The sequence below is a fragment of the Seriola dumerili genome, unplaced genomic scaffold (assembly GCF_002260705.1).
Source record: "Seriola dumerili isolate Sdu_G_001 unplaced genomic scaffold, Sdu_1.0 BDQW01000388.1, whole genome shotgun sequence".
Lineage (NCBI taxonomy): Eukaryota > Metazoa > Chordata > Actinopteri > Carangiformes > Carangidae > Seriola > Seriola dumerili.
In genome coordinates this window covers 1,271,230-1,288,922 of record NW_019174643.1, presented here as the reverse complement: position 1 = coordinate 1,288,922, position 17,693 = coordinate 1,271,230, and the positions used below count along the sequence as shown (strand labels likewise).

General features: G+C 42.4%; 1 protein-coding gene across 2 annotated transcripts; it reads left to right on the top strand.

The window, feature by feature from the left end:
- Positions 1-7,331: 7,331 nt before the first annotated feature.
- LOC111233347 (protein phosphatase 1K, mitochondrial-like) lies at positions 7,332-17,437 on the top strand. Of its 2 annotated transcripts, none has more exons than XM_022761148.1 (9): positions 7,332-7,421; positions 8,951-9,130; positions 9,419-9,595; positions 9,677-9,849; positions 9,941-10,044; positions 14,049-14,214; positions 15,260-15,404; positions 15,954-16,088; positions 16,195-17,437. In XM_022761148.1, the coding sequence occupies exons 2-9, from the start codon at positions 9,020-9,022 to the stop codon at positions 16,324-16,326; spliced, it is 1,143 nt and encodes a 380-aa protein (XP_022616869.1). In that variant the 5' UTR covers positions 7,332-7,421; positions 8,951-9,019; the 3' UTR covers positions 16,327-17,437. The 2 variants fall into 2 exon arrangements, with proteins under 2 accessions (XP_022616869.1, XP_022616868.1); XM_022761147.1 differs by lacking the exons at positions 7,332-7,421; positions 8,951-9,130; positions 9,419-9,595; positions 9,677-9,849; positions 9,941-10,044 and adding exons at positions 11,204-11,293; positions 12,824-13,003; positions 13,292-13,468; positions 13,550-13,722; positions 13,814-13,917.
- The last annotated feature ends 256 nt before the right edge of the window (positions 17,438-17,693 follow it).

Below are 17,693 nucleotides of genomic sequence, written 5' to 3'. Positions count from 1 at the left end.
ATATTTCAATTTGTTGTACATTTTGTTCTCCTCTCATTGTTTACTTTTTTGTATCTGTATAGAGATATATTTGATTTTGATTTATAGGTAGTTTTTCAATTTTTATTTCTTACTCCTATACTTGCTTCATCCTTCAACCTCTTTCTTCTTGCATTGTAACACCTGATAATTGTGATTTTATCTTATTAACCATTTGTTTCTCCATCTGTCCAATCAGGTGCTGACTTTCAATTTCCAAATTCTACAAACAAAATTCCAGCTGTTTTCTGGTTTATACTGGACAGTCATCATCATCATGCAAACCTCTCCAGATGTTTCTAAGCGAGAGAAGGAGGTCGGTGAATTGGAGTGCCCCATTCCAGGGGAGGCAGGTTTTGAAGATGCCCTCGGCAACACAGTTCCTAATGCCAACTGGGGGGTGGAGCCTAACTTCAACCTCAATCTCAATCTGACCTCGCCAAGCAACCCCCGCCCTGCCGCAGAGACTTTAAAGCTGCATGGAGGGAACAAAAAGAGTAATGGGGATAAAGGAAGTGGGAAACATGGGACAAAAGAAGTAGCTATTGCAGCAACTGGGAAGTCGACAAGTATCCTGACAACCACTGAGACGTCATCAGAAGAGAGAGATGATCCATCGCAGCAAAAAAGCAGAATTCCAGCTTTGTGTCGCTCACAAACAGCCGAGGCGTCGGTGAACAGCAGGGGAGATCAAAGGCTGAAATCCCCAAACCCCAAACATACCTCAACACTCAGTCCCAAGACGAACACACGCAGCAACATGGCGGCAAGCCCAAAACCATGCCGGGTGGATCAAACAGCAAGTGCGACTAGCCCCAGAATGACTGAAAGAGTCAAAACACAAACGCTAGGAGTGGAGTCTGCAAGCATCTCAAACGCTAGACCACATCCTGGTCTGACCACTAAAATAGCAACAGAGACCACAAACAAAATAACAGTGAGCCTAAAAATGCAAATGAATCGGAGAGAGGATGGCGGAAACGAAATTAGCATTGAGACACGGTCACCAAAAACTCTTCCTGTGAGCCCAAAAGGAGATTCAAACATTGTCAGTCCAAAGCTGGCCAGTCGAACCCCAACAGTGACAACCCAAACCCAAAAACCAGATCCAGCAAGCATGACTACCAAGTCAGGCGAACGAGCCAGCCACGACTCAAAGGCTGAATCAGCTCTTCTTAGTGCCAAGACCCTTCAACTGAGCTCTGTTAGTCCCAAACCATCTGCGCAGAGAAAAGCCACTGGGACCAAAAACAGTAACATGTCAGGGTCCAAGGAGTATCTTGATGGTAAAGACTCAAGTGCTGGGTCTGGATCCAAAACCAGCTCCAAATCCAGTTCAAATTCCAAAGCCACAACGATGACCAAGGACAGTTTGGATTCTAAAATTGGCACAGATTCCAAAGCCAGTCCTGATACTAAATCCACAATGTGGTCCAGAGATAGTCTGGATTCTAAGAGTTATTCTGCTTCCAAAACCAGTTTGGGATCGAAGGACAGTTTAGACTCTAAAAATGGGTCCAATTCCAAAGCCAGCCCCAACTCTAAGTCCAGGATGGGTTCCAGAGATAGCCTTGATCCGAAAACTACAACTGAAAACAAAACAAGTTCTGGACCTAAAATAAGTCTCGATTCTAAGACAGTTGTGGGTTCGAAATCTGGCATGGGGTCAAAGGATCACCCAGATCCCAAAGCTCAGACTCCTCCAGACTCTAAAACCAGTCCAAGTTTTAAACCCGGCCCTGAGCTGAATCTCATCTCTAGTTCGAATGCCCTCTCCAGTTCTAAACCTGGTCCAACCCGGTCAACTTCAAAACCTACTCTGATGGCCTCTGGTTCTAAGACAGACCTTGTGAGATCTATTTCCCCATCATCTTCTGGAACTGGTCTCTCTGGGTCCAAAGACGACAACTTCAAGGCTGCAGGCTCCTGTGCTAAGCCCGGTCCAAACCCTAAAGCTGGATCAGAGTCTACCAAGCCTGTACCTGTTCGATCTAGTTCAAGGTCAGCTCTGGAAAATTTGTCTTCCCCCTTGGCACTCTCACCTAGACCTGGTTCAGCAAGTAAGAGTCCTGGATCTGGTCCTGGTAGAAGTTTTGGGTCTTATCTATCTGGACCAAGCAAGGAGGTCCAGAGGAGTCCTGGTAATTATCTTCACACAGTTTGGGTCACGGGTGGCATGTTTTAAAATGAAGATCAGCTGATTCCCAGTTAATTAACAATGACTTGGATAACACTTCAACAAGGAGGTGAAGATTTGACAGAATAATCTTAACTTAAGGTTCACTTACTAGTTTTTTCTAGAGCTTTAAACTACATTTCAAGGTTTTCATTGGTGGATGGTGTTTTCTCAGAGACCTAACTATCAAACAACTGAGAAAACTACAGTTGTAGTGCTGACTGAAGATTGTTTGTCGAGTTACTATTTCCAGTCAAGGATGAACTTTCAGACCCAACGCAATAACCGTTAGACAAATAAACAAAAACTGACTCATTACTGTTATAGAATAGTTATTGCATTTGAGAAGCAAAAAGAAACAAACAAAATGTACCTATAAAGTCTAAATCTACGTCCCCTGTTCTGTCTATGAAAAAATATAGTCTGAGGCGAAGTAGATTTTTCACACAGCATCTCCACTTATTGAGCCAAACCAGTGGTTGTTCTGTTAGCCCCCTTAGTCTCCACACATTCTCAGCAGTATAGTACCAAAGTACCAGTTTGAGAACCCAATGAATGACACTATGGAGTTAAGGATACTGGTCCTGGTTAGAGAGGAAATAGTAGTAAAACTATTAGCAATTGGAAGAACATTTAATGAAGTATATACAGTAAGTATAATAAGTACACCAAGCTAATTTACTGTATTTATGTATTTAATACAAAATACAGAATAAAATGTGTCGCTTTAAGTTCCCCTTCTTCCAAAAAGGAAACAATAAAATGAGTTCTTTGCTTGCTAGTCGTATGTTTTCTAACATTTGTCTCTTGCTTCCAGGTCCTGGTGTGATTTCAGATCCGCTGGCTCCTCTGGCCACCTCCAGCCCCAAAACTAGAACCCCTGTTGCCTTGACAACAAGGGGAGGATCCACATCAGAGCCTGCAGCATCTGTTGCTGTGGAAATGAATCCCGGCAGCACATCGTCTAATACTGGTCTGACTCGAGGTCTCACCTTTGACTCTATCGCCAAGACACCAGCGAAAACGGAGGCTACTGTCGAGGAAGAACAGTTGAAACTGCCGGAGACCAAAGTGAAAGCTGTAGGAACGGTGGTGCCCCAGGGGGGAGTGAGAGGGGTAGGTGTGACTGACAATGCAGGGTGGTCGCCAGGAGAAACCAGAAGGATATCAGACACCCCATCGAGCAAACCGGGTCATCCGGGAGATGAAAATGCCATCACCGTTGGTAGCCGCATCCCATTGTCAAGGGCAATGGCAGTAGAGAGTAAAACAGATGAGAAGACGAAGCAGGAGAGGGGGAGACAGAGAGATGACATTGGGAGTTCTTCCTCACCCCTCTGTCCTCTTCCTCCTCCGCCCACTCATCCAGTGACCTCCACGAGGGTGAGGGAGACAGCGACCATGACCGACACCAGTGAGATGCTCCATTTGCGGGGAGGGGAGCAGAGAGAGGTGGGCGTCCAGGTGAAGGTTGAGGTGGTCGAACGCTCAGCTTCCACCAGCCCCAGCCTCCACAGGGAAACTCCCACCTCCTCCCTGATTTGCTCCCCCAGCTGTCAGTCAGGTAGTTTGACCTCACCGACGGTCCCGTCAGTTTGCTGCTTCCCTGCCGGGCAGCCGCCCGTCCAGCACATCTGCAAGATCGACATCGAGCTGCGCAGCCAGTCAGTGCTTCCCTCTGTTGTGACTGACAAGGCTAGTTCCCTCCCTGCCTGTCTGCGTACGTACAGCTTCCAGCAGAACCCCGGCCTCATGCCAGAGCTACGACAAAACCAGGACAGAGATGTTAGTGCTGAGAGCATCTGGGAGGACGAGGAGGAAGAGGGTGATGAAGAGCAAGAGAGCAAAGCAAGAGAGCAAAAAGAGGAAGAAGAGGACGGGGATGAGGGGGAAAGGGAGGAAACGGTGAAGCCACAGGAGGTGGTGTGGGACGAGCAGGGGATGACGTGGGAGGTGTACGGCGCTTCGGTGGACCTGGAGTCCCTGGGCACGGCGATCCAATCCCACCTGGAGTGCAAGATCCGAGAGCAGGAGAAACACATCAGGACTCTGAGGAAGTCCGTCTGCTCTGACAGTAGCCTCAGAGGATACAACATGAAGAAGAGGAAGAAGAAGAGGGCAGGGCTTCTGGGATGTTGCAAGAAGGCGCCGGCTGTGGCAGACTGAGTCCAGAAAGCTATTCTACTTAAAACCGATTTTAAAACACACGTTCATAAAGGAGATGTCTACACTGTAAGCACATATCTAACACATTACAACAGTTTACTGCACTTACGTCCTCATATTTGTTCACTCCTTATGTCCGACAGGCGTGCATGTACTGTGTTGACCTGAATATAGGATGACACCTCTTTTCCAACATCTTTGAGAAAAAGACTTTTTGAGGATGGGAAACACTTTAACACTCATCTTCTTAGGAAAGTTAAAGATCTTTGACATTGAACGTGTTACACTCGTCATGAATTTACATTTACGTTCTCGTTACACGAGCCTTCAGAAACTCCTGCAGGTCAAACTGGAATGACCAAACACTTTTAGTTTCTTCCTCCAGTCGTGGCGGCAGCAGTATTTCCGTTCAAGGTTTTCGTCTTAAACAGTGGTTGTTGAAGTGAAGCAGAGAGGACAGCAGCTCTCTACTCCTCATCAGCAGTAAATATTTCATCCACTTCCTTTTTTTTTTTTTTTACAAAATGTAGCTCAAAGCACTCAAGTGAAACCCAGAAAGCCACGAGTGAGTGAGAGTGAGATTATTTTCTGTGAGTAGCTCAGATGGAAAGCATGTCACTTTACTTCCTCTACTCCCTTTCTTTCATTTCCTTTTGCTTCCTCTCTTTCCAGGTCACTACACTTCTGTCAGTAGACATCAATTTCCTGCAGTAGCAAGTTTCTACTGATAGGGGGCGACACCCCTCAAACAATCTGTTTTTTATGCTTCATTAATGTGATATTTCAGTTTGCTTGATGACATTAAAACAAACACCAAATTATGTTTGGGTGTTAACTTCAAATTAAATGTTACATCATCTTTGTATGCACCTAACTCTTCTTTTTCATCCCTCTCTCGCTCTCTTATGTCGTCATATTTTGAGGCCCCAGTGGGAAAACATGTCCTACTTAGAAAACAAGTTCAGCATATTAACTTTTAGTTCACCCCTCTCTCCATGTTCTCCTCTGTTTTACCCCTCTTGCACTTTACCTTTCTCCCCCTTACTCACGCATTTGCTGACCTTCTTCATCTCACTTTCCGTCCGTTATCCCTCCATCTGTGGCCTCTTCATCCATCTCCACCCCTCTTTCATAACTGCTCCTCCTCCTCCTCCTGTAGTGGAGTCATGTTGTTGATGGAGCACCGGATTGCTTCTCTGAATTATTCAGACACATTAAAGTCACGCTCATGTTAACAACAGTCTCTCCGCCATGTTTTATTCAGCCTGAATTTCAGATACACTGAGAAAACACACACACACACACACACACACACACACACACACACACACACACACACACACACACTGTAGTAATGTGTTGTTTCTATGAGAACCAAAAGTTTTCAGGCATATTGGCTAAAGATTTGAGTGCTCTGCCTGAAAAAAGTAAATTAGATGCTAATAACTGATGAAACATTAGCCACTGACATTAATATCGCCCACAGTCTCAAACCAAAGAGGAAGTAAAGGTGAATTAAATCAGGTAGCACCAACTCGCCTCTGTCTTCTTACATAGCTGTTACTTACATTTATAGCTGATACCTCCTGAACCCCACCGTTATTGTATAATTATGAGTTCTGATCTTGTAAATGTGAGAAGGTTTTCCTGTAATTATGAAATAGTAAGTCATAATTATGAGATATATATGTATATATGTGTGGTACTGTCAAGAAAACTTCAGATACTACTCAGGTAAAACACTGAAACAAGAGCAGCTAAAGGGAATACAGCCATTAGTATTTTTTATTATTTCCACCATTGCTCTGACAAAGTGTCAGAGTGAAGTCAGTCAGTCGTAAGAGGAGTTTATAGACTGTGCAGTGTTGCTGGCTGGTCTGTAGAGGGAGCTCTCGGATCACAGTGAACAGTATTGTATATTCTCAGGCTGCAACGTAACACTTAACATGTTGCATTGCATCATTGCTTAAAAGGTTGGGCTAATTTTAACTGCTTTATACTGCTGAATAGCTTTGTGTCTATAAAATTACATAATAATTCACTGGTTGATTATCTTTTATATTAACAGTGTGAATCTGTAAAGTAAGTAGTAACTAGTGGTGGAAAGTAACTAAGTATATTTATTTATTGTATTGTGCTTTAAGTACAAGTTTGATGTACATGTACTGTAACTTGATATTTCCATTTCACTTCTAGTCGACTACTTTGATCTGACAGATGTGTTTACTCGTTACTTTTCACATTAAGATTTAAAGATAAATATCAAAAATACAATCAGTCTATAAACTATGATGCCCTATTAAGGACTGAAGTATCAAACTGTATAAGAAAAAAACAACTTAACTACACCATCTAGTACCAGTTTTGTATGAATATATTAATAACAGTGATCCAATAATATAATAATGACAGGGATGATTTTGCATTATGATTACTTTTGATACTTTGATACTATTTTTCTAATGCTTCTCTATATTTTTACTTAAGTAACATTTTTACTCTTTTGTTTACAGTGTGTTATTACTTTGTTTTAAGTAAATCTGTCAGATAGATAGTATAATGAAAATTACAATATTTCCTTTAACTGTAAAGTAGCAGAAAGTAAACTCAAGTAAAGTACAAGTACCTCGAAATTATACTTAAGGACAGTACTTGAGTAAATATACTCACTTACTTTCAAGCAGGATACTTTCCCTCATAACTTTTACTAGAGTTTGTTATAGTTGCTCCTAAAACATTTGAATAAATAAATGTCAAACATTCAGGAGTCAGGAGGGAGAGAGAGGCAGAAATAAAGACAGAGAGACTCAACGTACCTTCATTGTGACCTGGCTTGGCGCCAAAAACAGGCACGCCCCCTCGCTCTCTGCCGTATTCGCTGACGTCAAGAGCTTGTCGGATTCTGATTGGACGGCTGCGGCTCAGTTTAAATGCCCTCGAGCAGAGCCCCCAGGACTCAACATCCACAGCGCGTGGGCGACTGTCGGCTCGAGGCAGCTGCTGCAACTCTGGACACCTGTTGCTACGGAAACAGCAAAGGCGGGAAAATTACCAACAAAAGGTACGTTTTTGCAACCGCCATTTTAAGTTAGTATGTTAACAGTGATTCTTATTGAAATGAAAGTGAAAGTGACGTTATCAGAGTAATTTTCTGTCTTTTCTATAGTTTTAGTGGCGTCTTTGCTCTCCTGGCTGTGCAGGTGCAGATACAGTAGCTTTCTTTAATTTTTTGTTGTCAGACTTTTCTCATTTTTACTTTGCATTTTTTGTTCTGGGTGTCATCTCTTGTAGTTGTGGTTTCACCTCAGTTAGAAATATGTTTGACTGAGCAACATTTTATTTTAAAATCTTCCAGAAAGAGCTAATCTATACATCTCACATCTGCAAAACTGCCATATAAACCCATTAATATTACAGAAAAAGCACCTTTCTTTAAAGGATTGTGGCCTTAATGTGAGACAATGATGGCAATTATGTTTTTTTTTATGTTTTCAGACTTTTGTTATATTATTGTTAAGCAGTTTTTTGGTCTGAAAGAACTCTGTGGTTGTGGTTTAATTCTAGCTAATGGTACCATATACTGTAAATGCACATGTGATTTAGCAGCATTTTTTATTTTAAATTCTGTTCCCAGGCCAGTCAAAAACCAAAAAAAAGAAAGGTGGATGGTTTGTTGAAATCCTGAACTTCCACCATGGTTGTGTCAATGTGTTCAGTCTCTTGATGCATTCAAGTGTGCACCCAAATACGCATGTGCATTGTTATGTTTTGTCAACAACAAGGGGTCACGTGTCTGAGTCCACATTGTTCTGGAGTTCATATAAAGGTCCTACGCACTGATTGCATGAAGTTAAACCTCACCTGTGTATGTCTCTTGGCTGGTTCAGGTATGTATACCTGCAGCTGGCTGGTGAGGCAGTCAGTGAGGTTATAGTATTGATTGCAAACTTTAACCTACTCACCTTTATTTAATTTGGCAAACCACTTGGAAATTGGAAACTGTTTTTTACACTGATGGTGTGGTAAAAGGTAAAGAGTGCGTCACAGAGAAGTGGGGGAAAGGTGACTGTTCAGAGTTATAGATAATACAACTTATTTATGTTTGTAATCCTTTAACAGCTCTGACACCCAAATCTCTCAAAAACACAAACATTTGTTTTAAAGTTTTGTGTCAGGCTTTTTTTTGGTTTAAAAACATGCCTCTTTGGAGCAGAATTTAAAATCTTCAAACTAAGTTAGACTTGGTATTTTTAGAGCGCAGCCTGGTGTATCTGTACTCCTTGTAATAGAGAGGACATGACGCTTCTAAAACAGCAGGAGCTAGAGATAGAGTGCTATTTATGGACTGCATACGCATAATACAGAGAAAAGGAAGGTATGAGGTTTGAATGAGGAAGATAATCCTCGTTAATGTCAACCAGCTTGAAAGATTAAACCTCAGATTGTTGCCAACAGTTTCACTCTCTCTCTCTCTCCTGTATCTCCGCCTCTTTCTCTCTGCAAACCTCGCCCAAATATTTGAAAAACATTTAAATAAAGTTTGTTGCATCCCCTCGTTAAATGCATTTTGTTCTTTCTCTTTAATTACAGAAATCCGCTGCCCGGCCAGCTGTGTCCTCCTCTTTTTAAACTCCACACAGCTGTTAAAGACAGTCAGCCATGTCGTCTACAGTGCTGCTGAATCTGCTGCGTTGTGGTCGCTCCGCCGTCACCAGACAAACCTTCCTCGCCGTACGATCCTCATCAGAAACCTCCACAGCTCCTGGACAGGTAAATCTATATTTTTTTTTTTGTAAAATTCCTTTTTATCCTAAATTATTATACTGTATTATTTCCCACATCCCAGGGTGACCTCAGATGTTTTGTGCAACCAACAGTCGTGTGACAAAGACAAACATATAATGTTCACATTTAAAAAGATAAAACCAGCAAATGTTAAAAAAAAAAGATGAGTTTTCATTTATCAAAGTAGCAGCTCCAACCAGACGACACTTTAATTTCAACTAGTTTAAGGAAGTTCTTCAGATTTTAGCATTAACCTAGCTTTGTTATTTCCAGGTGGGCGGGGCTTTGTTGGGCGTGGTGGGCGTGCGGCAGGCCAGTGGGTCGATCCGCTTCGACAGTGACGGCAGCGGCCGCCCGGTGACCTGGGACTCCTTTGGAATCTGGGACAACAGGATAGAAGAACCAATACTGCTGCCCTCCAGTATCAGATACGGAAAACCAATTCCACAGGTAACTGAGAGGAGGGGGAGGGGGAGGGGGGGGGGTTGAACGTATGAAAGACGTCGCTAATCAGTTGTTTTAATCTGTCAGGTCAGTCTGTCTCGGGTCGGCAGTGCATCTGTTTTGGGTCTCAGGAAGCAGAATGAGGACCGTCTCCGTTTCGCCCGTATCAATGACAACCTGTTGTACTTCGCCGTGTTCGACGGCCACGGCGGCCCGCACGCCGCCGACTACTGCTACACCTTCATGGAGAAATTTATCAGGTCGACTTTTATCACTTGTGTTTGTCAAATAATTTCATCACTAAATGTTTGTGACGCAACATTAAAACTGTTGCTGAACATTTTTCTCCAGAGACGCTTTGGTGGAGGAAGAGGACGACCTGGAGAAAGTTTTAAAGAAAGCCTTTTTAGACGCTGACAAAGCTCTGCACACACACCTGAGCTACTTCAACAACGGTGAGTAAGTAAAGTTCAGTCAGTCGTAAGAGGAGTTTATAGACTGTGCAGTGTTGCTGGCTGGTCTGTAGAGGGAGCTCTCGGATCACAGTGAACAGTATTGTATATTCTCAGGCTGCAACGTAACACTTAACATGTTGCATTGCATCATTGCTTAAAAGGTTGGGCTAATTTTAACTGCTTTATACTGCTGAATAGCTTTGTGTCTATAAAATTACATAATAATTCACTGGTTGATTATCTTTTATATTAACAGTGTGAATCTGTAAAGTAAGTAGTAACTAGTGGTGGAAAGTAACTAAGTATATTTATTTATTGTATTGTGCTTTAAGTACAAGTTTGATGTACATGTACTGTAACTTGATATTTCCATTTCACTTCTACTCGACTACTTTGATCTGACAGATGTGTTTACTCGTTACTTTTCACATTAAGATTTAAAGATAAATATCAAAAATACAATCAGTCTATAAACTATGATGCCCTATTAAGGACTGAAGTATCAAACTGTATAAGAAAAAAACAACTTAACTACACCATCTAGTACCAGTTTTGTATGAATATATTAATAACAGTGATCCAATAATATAATAATGACAGGGATGATTTTGCATTATGATTACTTTTGATACTTTGATACTATTTTTCTAATGCTTCTCTATATTTTTACTTAAGTAACATTTTTACTCTTTTGTTTACAGTGTGTTATTACTTTGTTTTAAGTAAATCTGTCAGATAGATAGTATAATGAAAATTACAATATTTCCTTTAACTGTAAAGTAGCAGAAAGTAAACTCAAGTAAAGTACAAGTACCTCGAAATTATACTTAAGGACAGTACTTGAGTAAATATACTCACTTACTTTCAAGCAGGATACTTTCCCTCATAACTTTTACTAGAGTTTGTTATAGTTGCTCCTAAAACATTTGAATAAATAAATGTCAAACATTCAGGAGTCAGGAGGGAGAGAGAGGCAGAAATAAAGACAGAGAGACTCAACGTACCTTCATTGTGACCTGGCTTGGCGCCAAAAACAGGCACGCCCCCTCGCTCTCTGCCGTATTCGCTGACGTCAAGAGCTTGTCGGATTCTGATTGGACGGCTGCGGCTCAGTTTAAATGCCCTCGAGCAGAGCCCCCAGGACTCAACATCCACAGCGCGTGGGCGACTGTCGGCTCGAGGCAGCTGCTGCAACTCTGGACACCTGTTGCTACGGAAACAGCAAAGGCGGGAAAATTACCAACAAAAGGTACGTTTTTGCAACCGCCATTTTAAGTTAGTATGTTAACAGTGATTCTTATTGAAATGAAAGTGAAAGTGACGTTATCAGAGTAATTTTCTGTCTTTTCTATAGTTTTAGTGGCGTCTTTGCTCTCCTGGCTGTGCAGGTGCAGATACAGTAGCTTTCTTTAGTTTTTTGTTGTCAGACTTTTCTCATTTTTACTTTGCATTTTTTGTTCTGGGTGTCATCTCTTGTAGTTGTGGTTTCACCTCAGTTAGAAATATGTTTGACTGAGCAACATTTTATTTTAAAATCTTCCAGAAAGAGCTAATCTATACATCTCACATCTGCAAAACTGCCATATAAACCCATTAATATTACAGAAAAAGCACCTTTCTTTAAAGGATTGTGGCCTTAATGTGAGACAATGATGGCAATTATGTTTTTTTTTATGTTTTCAGACTTTTGTTATATTATTGTTAAGCAGTTTTTTGGTCTGAAAGAACTCTGTGGTTGTGGTTTAATTCTAGCTAATGGTACCATATACTGTAAATGCACATGTGATTTAGCAGCATTTTTTATTTTAAATTCTGTTCCCAGGCCAGTCAAAAACCAAAAAAAAAGAAAAGTGGATGGTTTGTTGAAATCCTGAACTTCCACCATGGTTGTGTCAATGTGTTCAGTCTCTTGATGCATTCAAGTGTGCACCCAAATACGCATGTGCATTGTTATGTTTTGTCAACAACAAGGGGTCACGTGTCTGAGTCCACATTGTTCTGGAGTTCATATAAAGGTCCTACGCACTGATTGCATGAAGTTAAACCTCACCTGTGTATGTCTCTTGGCTGGTTCAGGTATGTATACCTGCAGCTGGCTGGTGAGGCAGTCAGTGAGGTTATAGTATTGATTGCAAACTTTAACCTACTCACCTTTATTTAATTTGGCAAACCACTTGGAAATTGGAAACTGTTTTTTACACTGATGGTGTGGTAAAAGGTAAAGAGTGCGTCACAGAGAAGTGGGGGAAAGGTGACTGTTCAGAGTTATAGATAATACAACTTATTTATGTTTGTAATCCTTTAACAGCTCTGACACCCAAATCTCTCAAAAACACAAACATTTGTTTTAAAGTTTTGTGTCAGGCTTTTTTTTGGTTTAAAAACATGCCTCTTTGGAGCAGAATTTAAAATCTTCAAACTAAGTTAGACTTGGTATTTTTAGAGCGCAGCCTGGTGTATCTGTACTCCTTGTAATAGAGAGGACATGACGCTTCTAAAACAGCAGGAGCTAGAGATAGAGTGCTATTTATGGACTGCATACGCATAATACAGAGAAAAGGAAGGTATGAGGTTTGAATGAGGAAGATAATCCTCGTTAATGTCAACCAGCTTGAAAGATTAAACCTCAGATTGTTGCCAACAGTTTCACTCTCTCTCTCTCTCCTGTATCTCCGCCTCTTTCTCTCTGCAAACCTCGCCCAAATATTTGAAAAACATTTAAATAAAGTTTGTTGCATCCCCTCGTTAAATGCATTTTGTTCTTTCTCTTTAATTACAGAAATCCGCTGCCCGGCCAGCTGTGTCCTCCTCTTTTTAAACTCCACACAGCTGTTAAAGACAGTCAGCCATGTCGTCTACAGTGCTGCTGAATCTGCTGCGTTGTGGTCGCTCCGCCGTCACCAGACAAACCTTCCTCGCCGTACGATCCTCATCAGAAACCTCCACAGCTCCTGGACAGGTAAATCTATATTTTTTTTTTTGTAAAATTCCTTTTTATCCTAAATTATTATACTGTATTATTTCCCACATCCCAGGGTGACCTCAGATGTTTTGTGCAACCAACAGTCGTGTGACAAAGACAAACATATAATGTTCACATTTAAAAAGATAAAACCAGCAAATGTTAAAAAAAAAAGATGAGTTTTCATTTATCAAAGTAGCAGCTCCAACCAGACGACACTTTAATTTCAACTAGTTTAAGGAAGTTCTTCAGATTTTAGCATTAACCTAGCTTTGTTATTTCCAGGTGGGCGGGGCTTTGTTGGGCGTGGTGGGCGTGCGGCAGGCCAGTGGGTCGATCCGCTTCGACAGTGACGGCAGCGGCCGCCCGGTGACCTGGGACTCCTTTGGAATCTGGGACAACAGGATAGAAGAACCAATACTGCTGCCCTCCAGTATCAGATACGGAAAACCAATTCCACAGGTAACTGAGAGGAGGGGGAGGGGGAGGGGGGGGGGTTGAACGTATGAAAGACGTCGCTAATCAGTTGTTTTAATCTGTCAGGTCAGTCTGTCTCGGGTCGGCAGTGCATCTGTTTTGGGTCTCAGGAAGCAGAATGAGGACCGTCTCCGTTTCGCCCGTATCAATGACAACCTGTTGTACTTCGCCGTGTTCGACGGCCACGGCGGCCCGCACGCCGCCGACTACTGCTACACCTTCATGGAGAAATTTATCAGGTTGACATTTGTCTCTTGTGTTTGTCAAATAATTTCATCACTAAATGTTTGTGACGCGACATTAAAACTGTCGCTGAACATTTTTCTCCAGAGACGCTTTGGTGGAGGAAGAGGACGACCTGGAGAAAGTTTTAAAGAAAGCCTTTTTAGACGCTGACAAAGCTCTGCACACACACCTGAGCTACTTCAACAACGGTGAGTAAGTAAAGTAAGAAGTACTGAGTATTTAATACGACAAAGAAGAAGAGAAACACGTTCTTAAAATGTGAATAAAAAGGCAGAAACACTCTATAATCATCAGTTATCATCCCTCTCTTCCTCCTCAGCCTCCTTCCTGACGGCCGGCACCACGGCGACGGTTGCGTTGCTACGTGACGGCGTAGAGTTGGTGGTGGGCAGCGTCGGTGACAGCCGGGCGATGCTGTGCAGGAAGGGACAAGCCAACAAACTCACCACAGACCACACACCTGACCGCGAGGACGAGAGACGCCGGTACACACTCTCTCTCTTTGCTCACTTTTCATATCATTCAATTACCGTGACTTATATCATATACATCAAAAAACATGATAATATAAATAATCAGATGAATACAGACAAAATGTGTAATTGTGAAATAATTGAATATATTTTGAAAGTCACTGAACTTCCTGTTGCTGTGGCGTCAGTGTAAACGGAGAGGATTACATAATCAGTTCGTCTTCACTGACAAAGACTGACCTGCCATTTATTATAATATAAAGACATATAATGAACTTACTATTGTGAAAATAATCAGGATGATGTAACAAGCAAGTAGCTGATTAATTGAAATAGAAAATTAAAAGGCAACTCTTTTGACTCTTTGTAAAAGAAGAATAAGATTTAAAAGACTAAACAGATTAAAAGTCAAACATCAGGAAGTTAAACAGCAGTGCATTCATGCAAAATCCAACAAGGAAGACGAACAAAAAACAAACAAAAAAGGGAGTGTCGCTCTGTTCACGTGAGAATAATGTTTCTCCTTCTTCATCTTCCTTGTGGAGAATCATGGAGGCAGAGGTGGAAACTCGTAACGAGGCGTCTCATGTGATATTTTAATCATAAACTAAAATAAACAAGAGAGGAAGTTGTTGGGACTTGGTCAAAAACCACTCGGGGCGTGAAAGTAAATCTGGTGCACAGCGCTGCAGAAAGCCGGTGGAGCTGCAGGGTTCAGGTTTCCCTCCAGCAGCCGCTCAGGTCGCTGCGTATAAATAGACTCAGTATGTCGGACTGTGGCCGTCGGCCAAACTGCCTGCAGCTGGCAGCGAGTCAGTGCCTTGCTCAAGGACGCTCATTCATACGTCCCACAGGTTTGGGTTTCCCTTTATGTTATGTAACAGCAGGACGAGGCTATGTTTAACTCTGGACAACGAACTCATGTTAACACCTCGGTGTGTGACCTACAGCCACAGAGAGTCCGAGTCCTCAGCTGTCCTCAACTGAGGCTGAGAAGAAGGAAATGAGCTGCACCACTCCGACTCCGGACGATCACTAATCCTGTGTTTGTGTTCAGGATCCAGAAGTTCGGCGGCTTCGTGACGTGGAACAGCGTGGGTCAGGCGAACGTGAACGGGCGGCTCGCCATGACTCGCAGCATCGGAGACTTCCACCTGAAGAACAGCGGCGTCATCGCTGAGCCGGACACACAGCGGCTAAACGTGAGTTTCATCTGACCTTTGAACCTGAGGCCTGTAGGTGGCGCTGGAGGGAAGCCATGTTGTTGAGGTGGTTGTTTCACTGGACTTCAGCTGCTCCTCATCCAGGTCTTTTTGGGTTCTCCTGGTTCTCGGTTCCTTGACACTGAGCTGCATCAGACCACCTAACTCAGTGGTTCCCAACCTGTGGGTCGGGGCCCACTGGTGGACCGCGAAGTTATTGCAAGTGGGCCGATTAAAATCATTTGCAAAACATAAAAATTTTGGTGAAAAGATGTAATTATTCAAAAAATATATATAAATAATTAAATTTAAATATATAATTTAAAACAACCAGAGCTGTTGTGCTGTATAATAATATACAAGAGAAAACAGCTACAAAGTGAAAGGTTATTGATCTCTCCCTGTCAAACTGAGCTTCCCCTGTTTTCAGTTCTGTCCTGGATGTTCGATCTTTATCATTAAAATAAAAATCCTTTGAGAAAAACATTACTTGGCCTCCAGGTTGTAACGTGGTTTGATGAAGGCTGACTCCTCTGCTTGTCTCTGCAGATCCATCACGCCAGCGACTCCTTCCTCGCTCTGACCACAGACGGCATCAACTTCCTGCTGAGCGACCAGGAGATCTGCGACGCGATCAACCAGTGCCCCGACCCCACAGAGGCGGCGGACGTCATCGCCCAGCAGGTAGACGACGCAGACTCACGAATCCCTCTCGTTCTTTACCGGCTGCTCTGAAAGCGAGTCGCTGACATGATGCTGTGTGTGTTTTTGTTTTTTGTTTTTTAAAAAGGCGCTGCAGTACGGCTCGGAGGACAACTCCACCATCATCATCGTGCCCTTCGGAGCCTGGGGGAAACATCAGAGCTCCACCGCCGGCTACAGCATGAGCAGAAACTTCGCTTCAAGTGGGAGATGGGCGTAGACGACGCCAACAAACAACAAACAACATCACACAGTTTTTTTTTTTTCTTACTTGAACACAAACATTTTCCAAACTCACAATCATGCATAAACGTCCCTGACTCCACCTGACGAGGCCCCTCCCCCTCCGTAGTGCCGGCTTTCGTATGAACCCTCCTGTGTTAGCTTCCAGCTGACTAGTCATCCGTGTATATAGAGTGTATATTAATATATTGTACATACAGAGGGGTTTGCTGCAGTGTTTCTTCGTCGGTGTGTGTGCGTTGCATCATGTGCATGTAGACGAAACATTTTAACCTCCCTCATTTATTTTATTTTTTAAAACCGACGACTTTTACTATTTTACTTTAAGAAATTCAACTTAAATTAAAACGACTTGTGTAAAAAAATACTTTTTTTTCCTTTCAGATAAAAGTAAAATGTCATTTAAAATTTCCTCTGAGGGAACATTACTATGTTGTACGGTGATGAAATAAACAACTAAATTAAAGAACAATTAAAGAACCATGAAATAAAATGCATCATCGAGTCAGTACATATGTTTAGAACATGTATGATGGAGCACAAACACCTGAAGTTGAAGAGATTCCTCAGATGTGGTTATGATTTATTTTATTTGTTTCTAAAGCATCCTCAGACAGATTTGATGAGTAATAAATGAAATCCGTACACCGTCAGTTTCGGCTAAAGTTTCCGTCCGCCTTAGAGACGGGGTAAAGGGGGGCAACTCGGGAGTAGAGCCGCTGATCCTTGGTGTCTGAAGGAGCCAGTTGTGGTTCAGGCAGCTGGTTAGGACGCCTGCTCAGGACCTCAGGTCTCACCTGGCCTGGGAACGCCTCAGGATCCGCCAGGAGGAGCCGGAAAACCTCTGGACTACTTCTCTTGAGCTGCTGCCACGGCGACCAGACGTCAGATACGCAGCACAGTCAGACGTTTTGGTCAGGTGTCTCCTCTGAAAGACAATGTTTCATAAAAGACTTTATAAAGGTTAAAAAAGTAAAATGAGTACAGCACTAAATGTATCTAGAGCTCTATAATTGGATCGTCCCTGATGAAGCCGACTCACTGAATCCTGCACTGGTGCAGAGATGAATAAAGTCCGACATGTTCAACTGAAACTTCGCTTTGTTTCTGTTTTTAAAGGTTTTGTCTCCAGTTACAGCAGCTGGTTATTTTTCTGTCATTAGTCCAGCAGCCAGGACATCACACTCTGTTCTTAGGGACTTCAGTGCAGTTGAAGATGCAGCTCAGTTACACTGAAAAGATGAAACAGGTAGTTGATTAATCCATCAACAGAAAAACAATCAGCAACTGTTTTCAATTCCAAGCAAAAGGAGTCAGAGAATACCAAATATTAGTTTGTCATAT

Bases quoted from the DNA above. Each gene is read 5' to 3' on its own strand.
- LOC111233347 (XM_022761148.1), top strand. From the start codon at position 9,020: ATGTCGTCTACAGTGCTGCTGAATCTGCTGCGTTGTGGTCGCTCCGCC. The intron at 9,131-9,418 runs GTAAATCTATAT...TGTTATTTCCAG, and splicing joins CCTCCACAGCTCCTGGACAG to GTGGGCGGGGCTTTGTTGGG. The intron at 15,405-15,953 runs GTGAGTTTCATC...TTGTCTCTGCAG, and splicing joins CGGACACACAGCGGCTAAAC to ATCCATCACGCCAGCGACTC.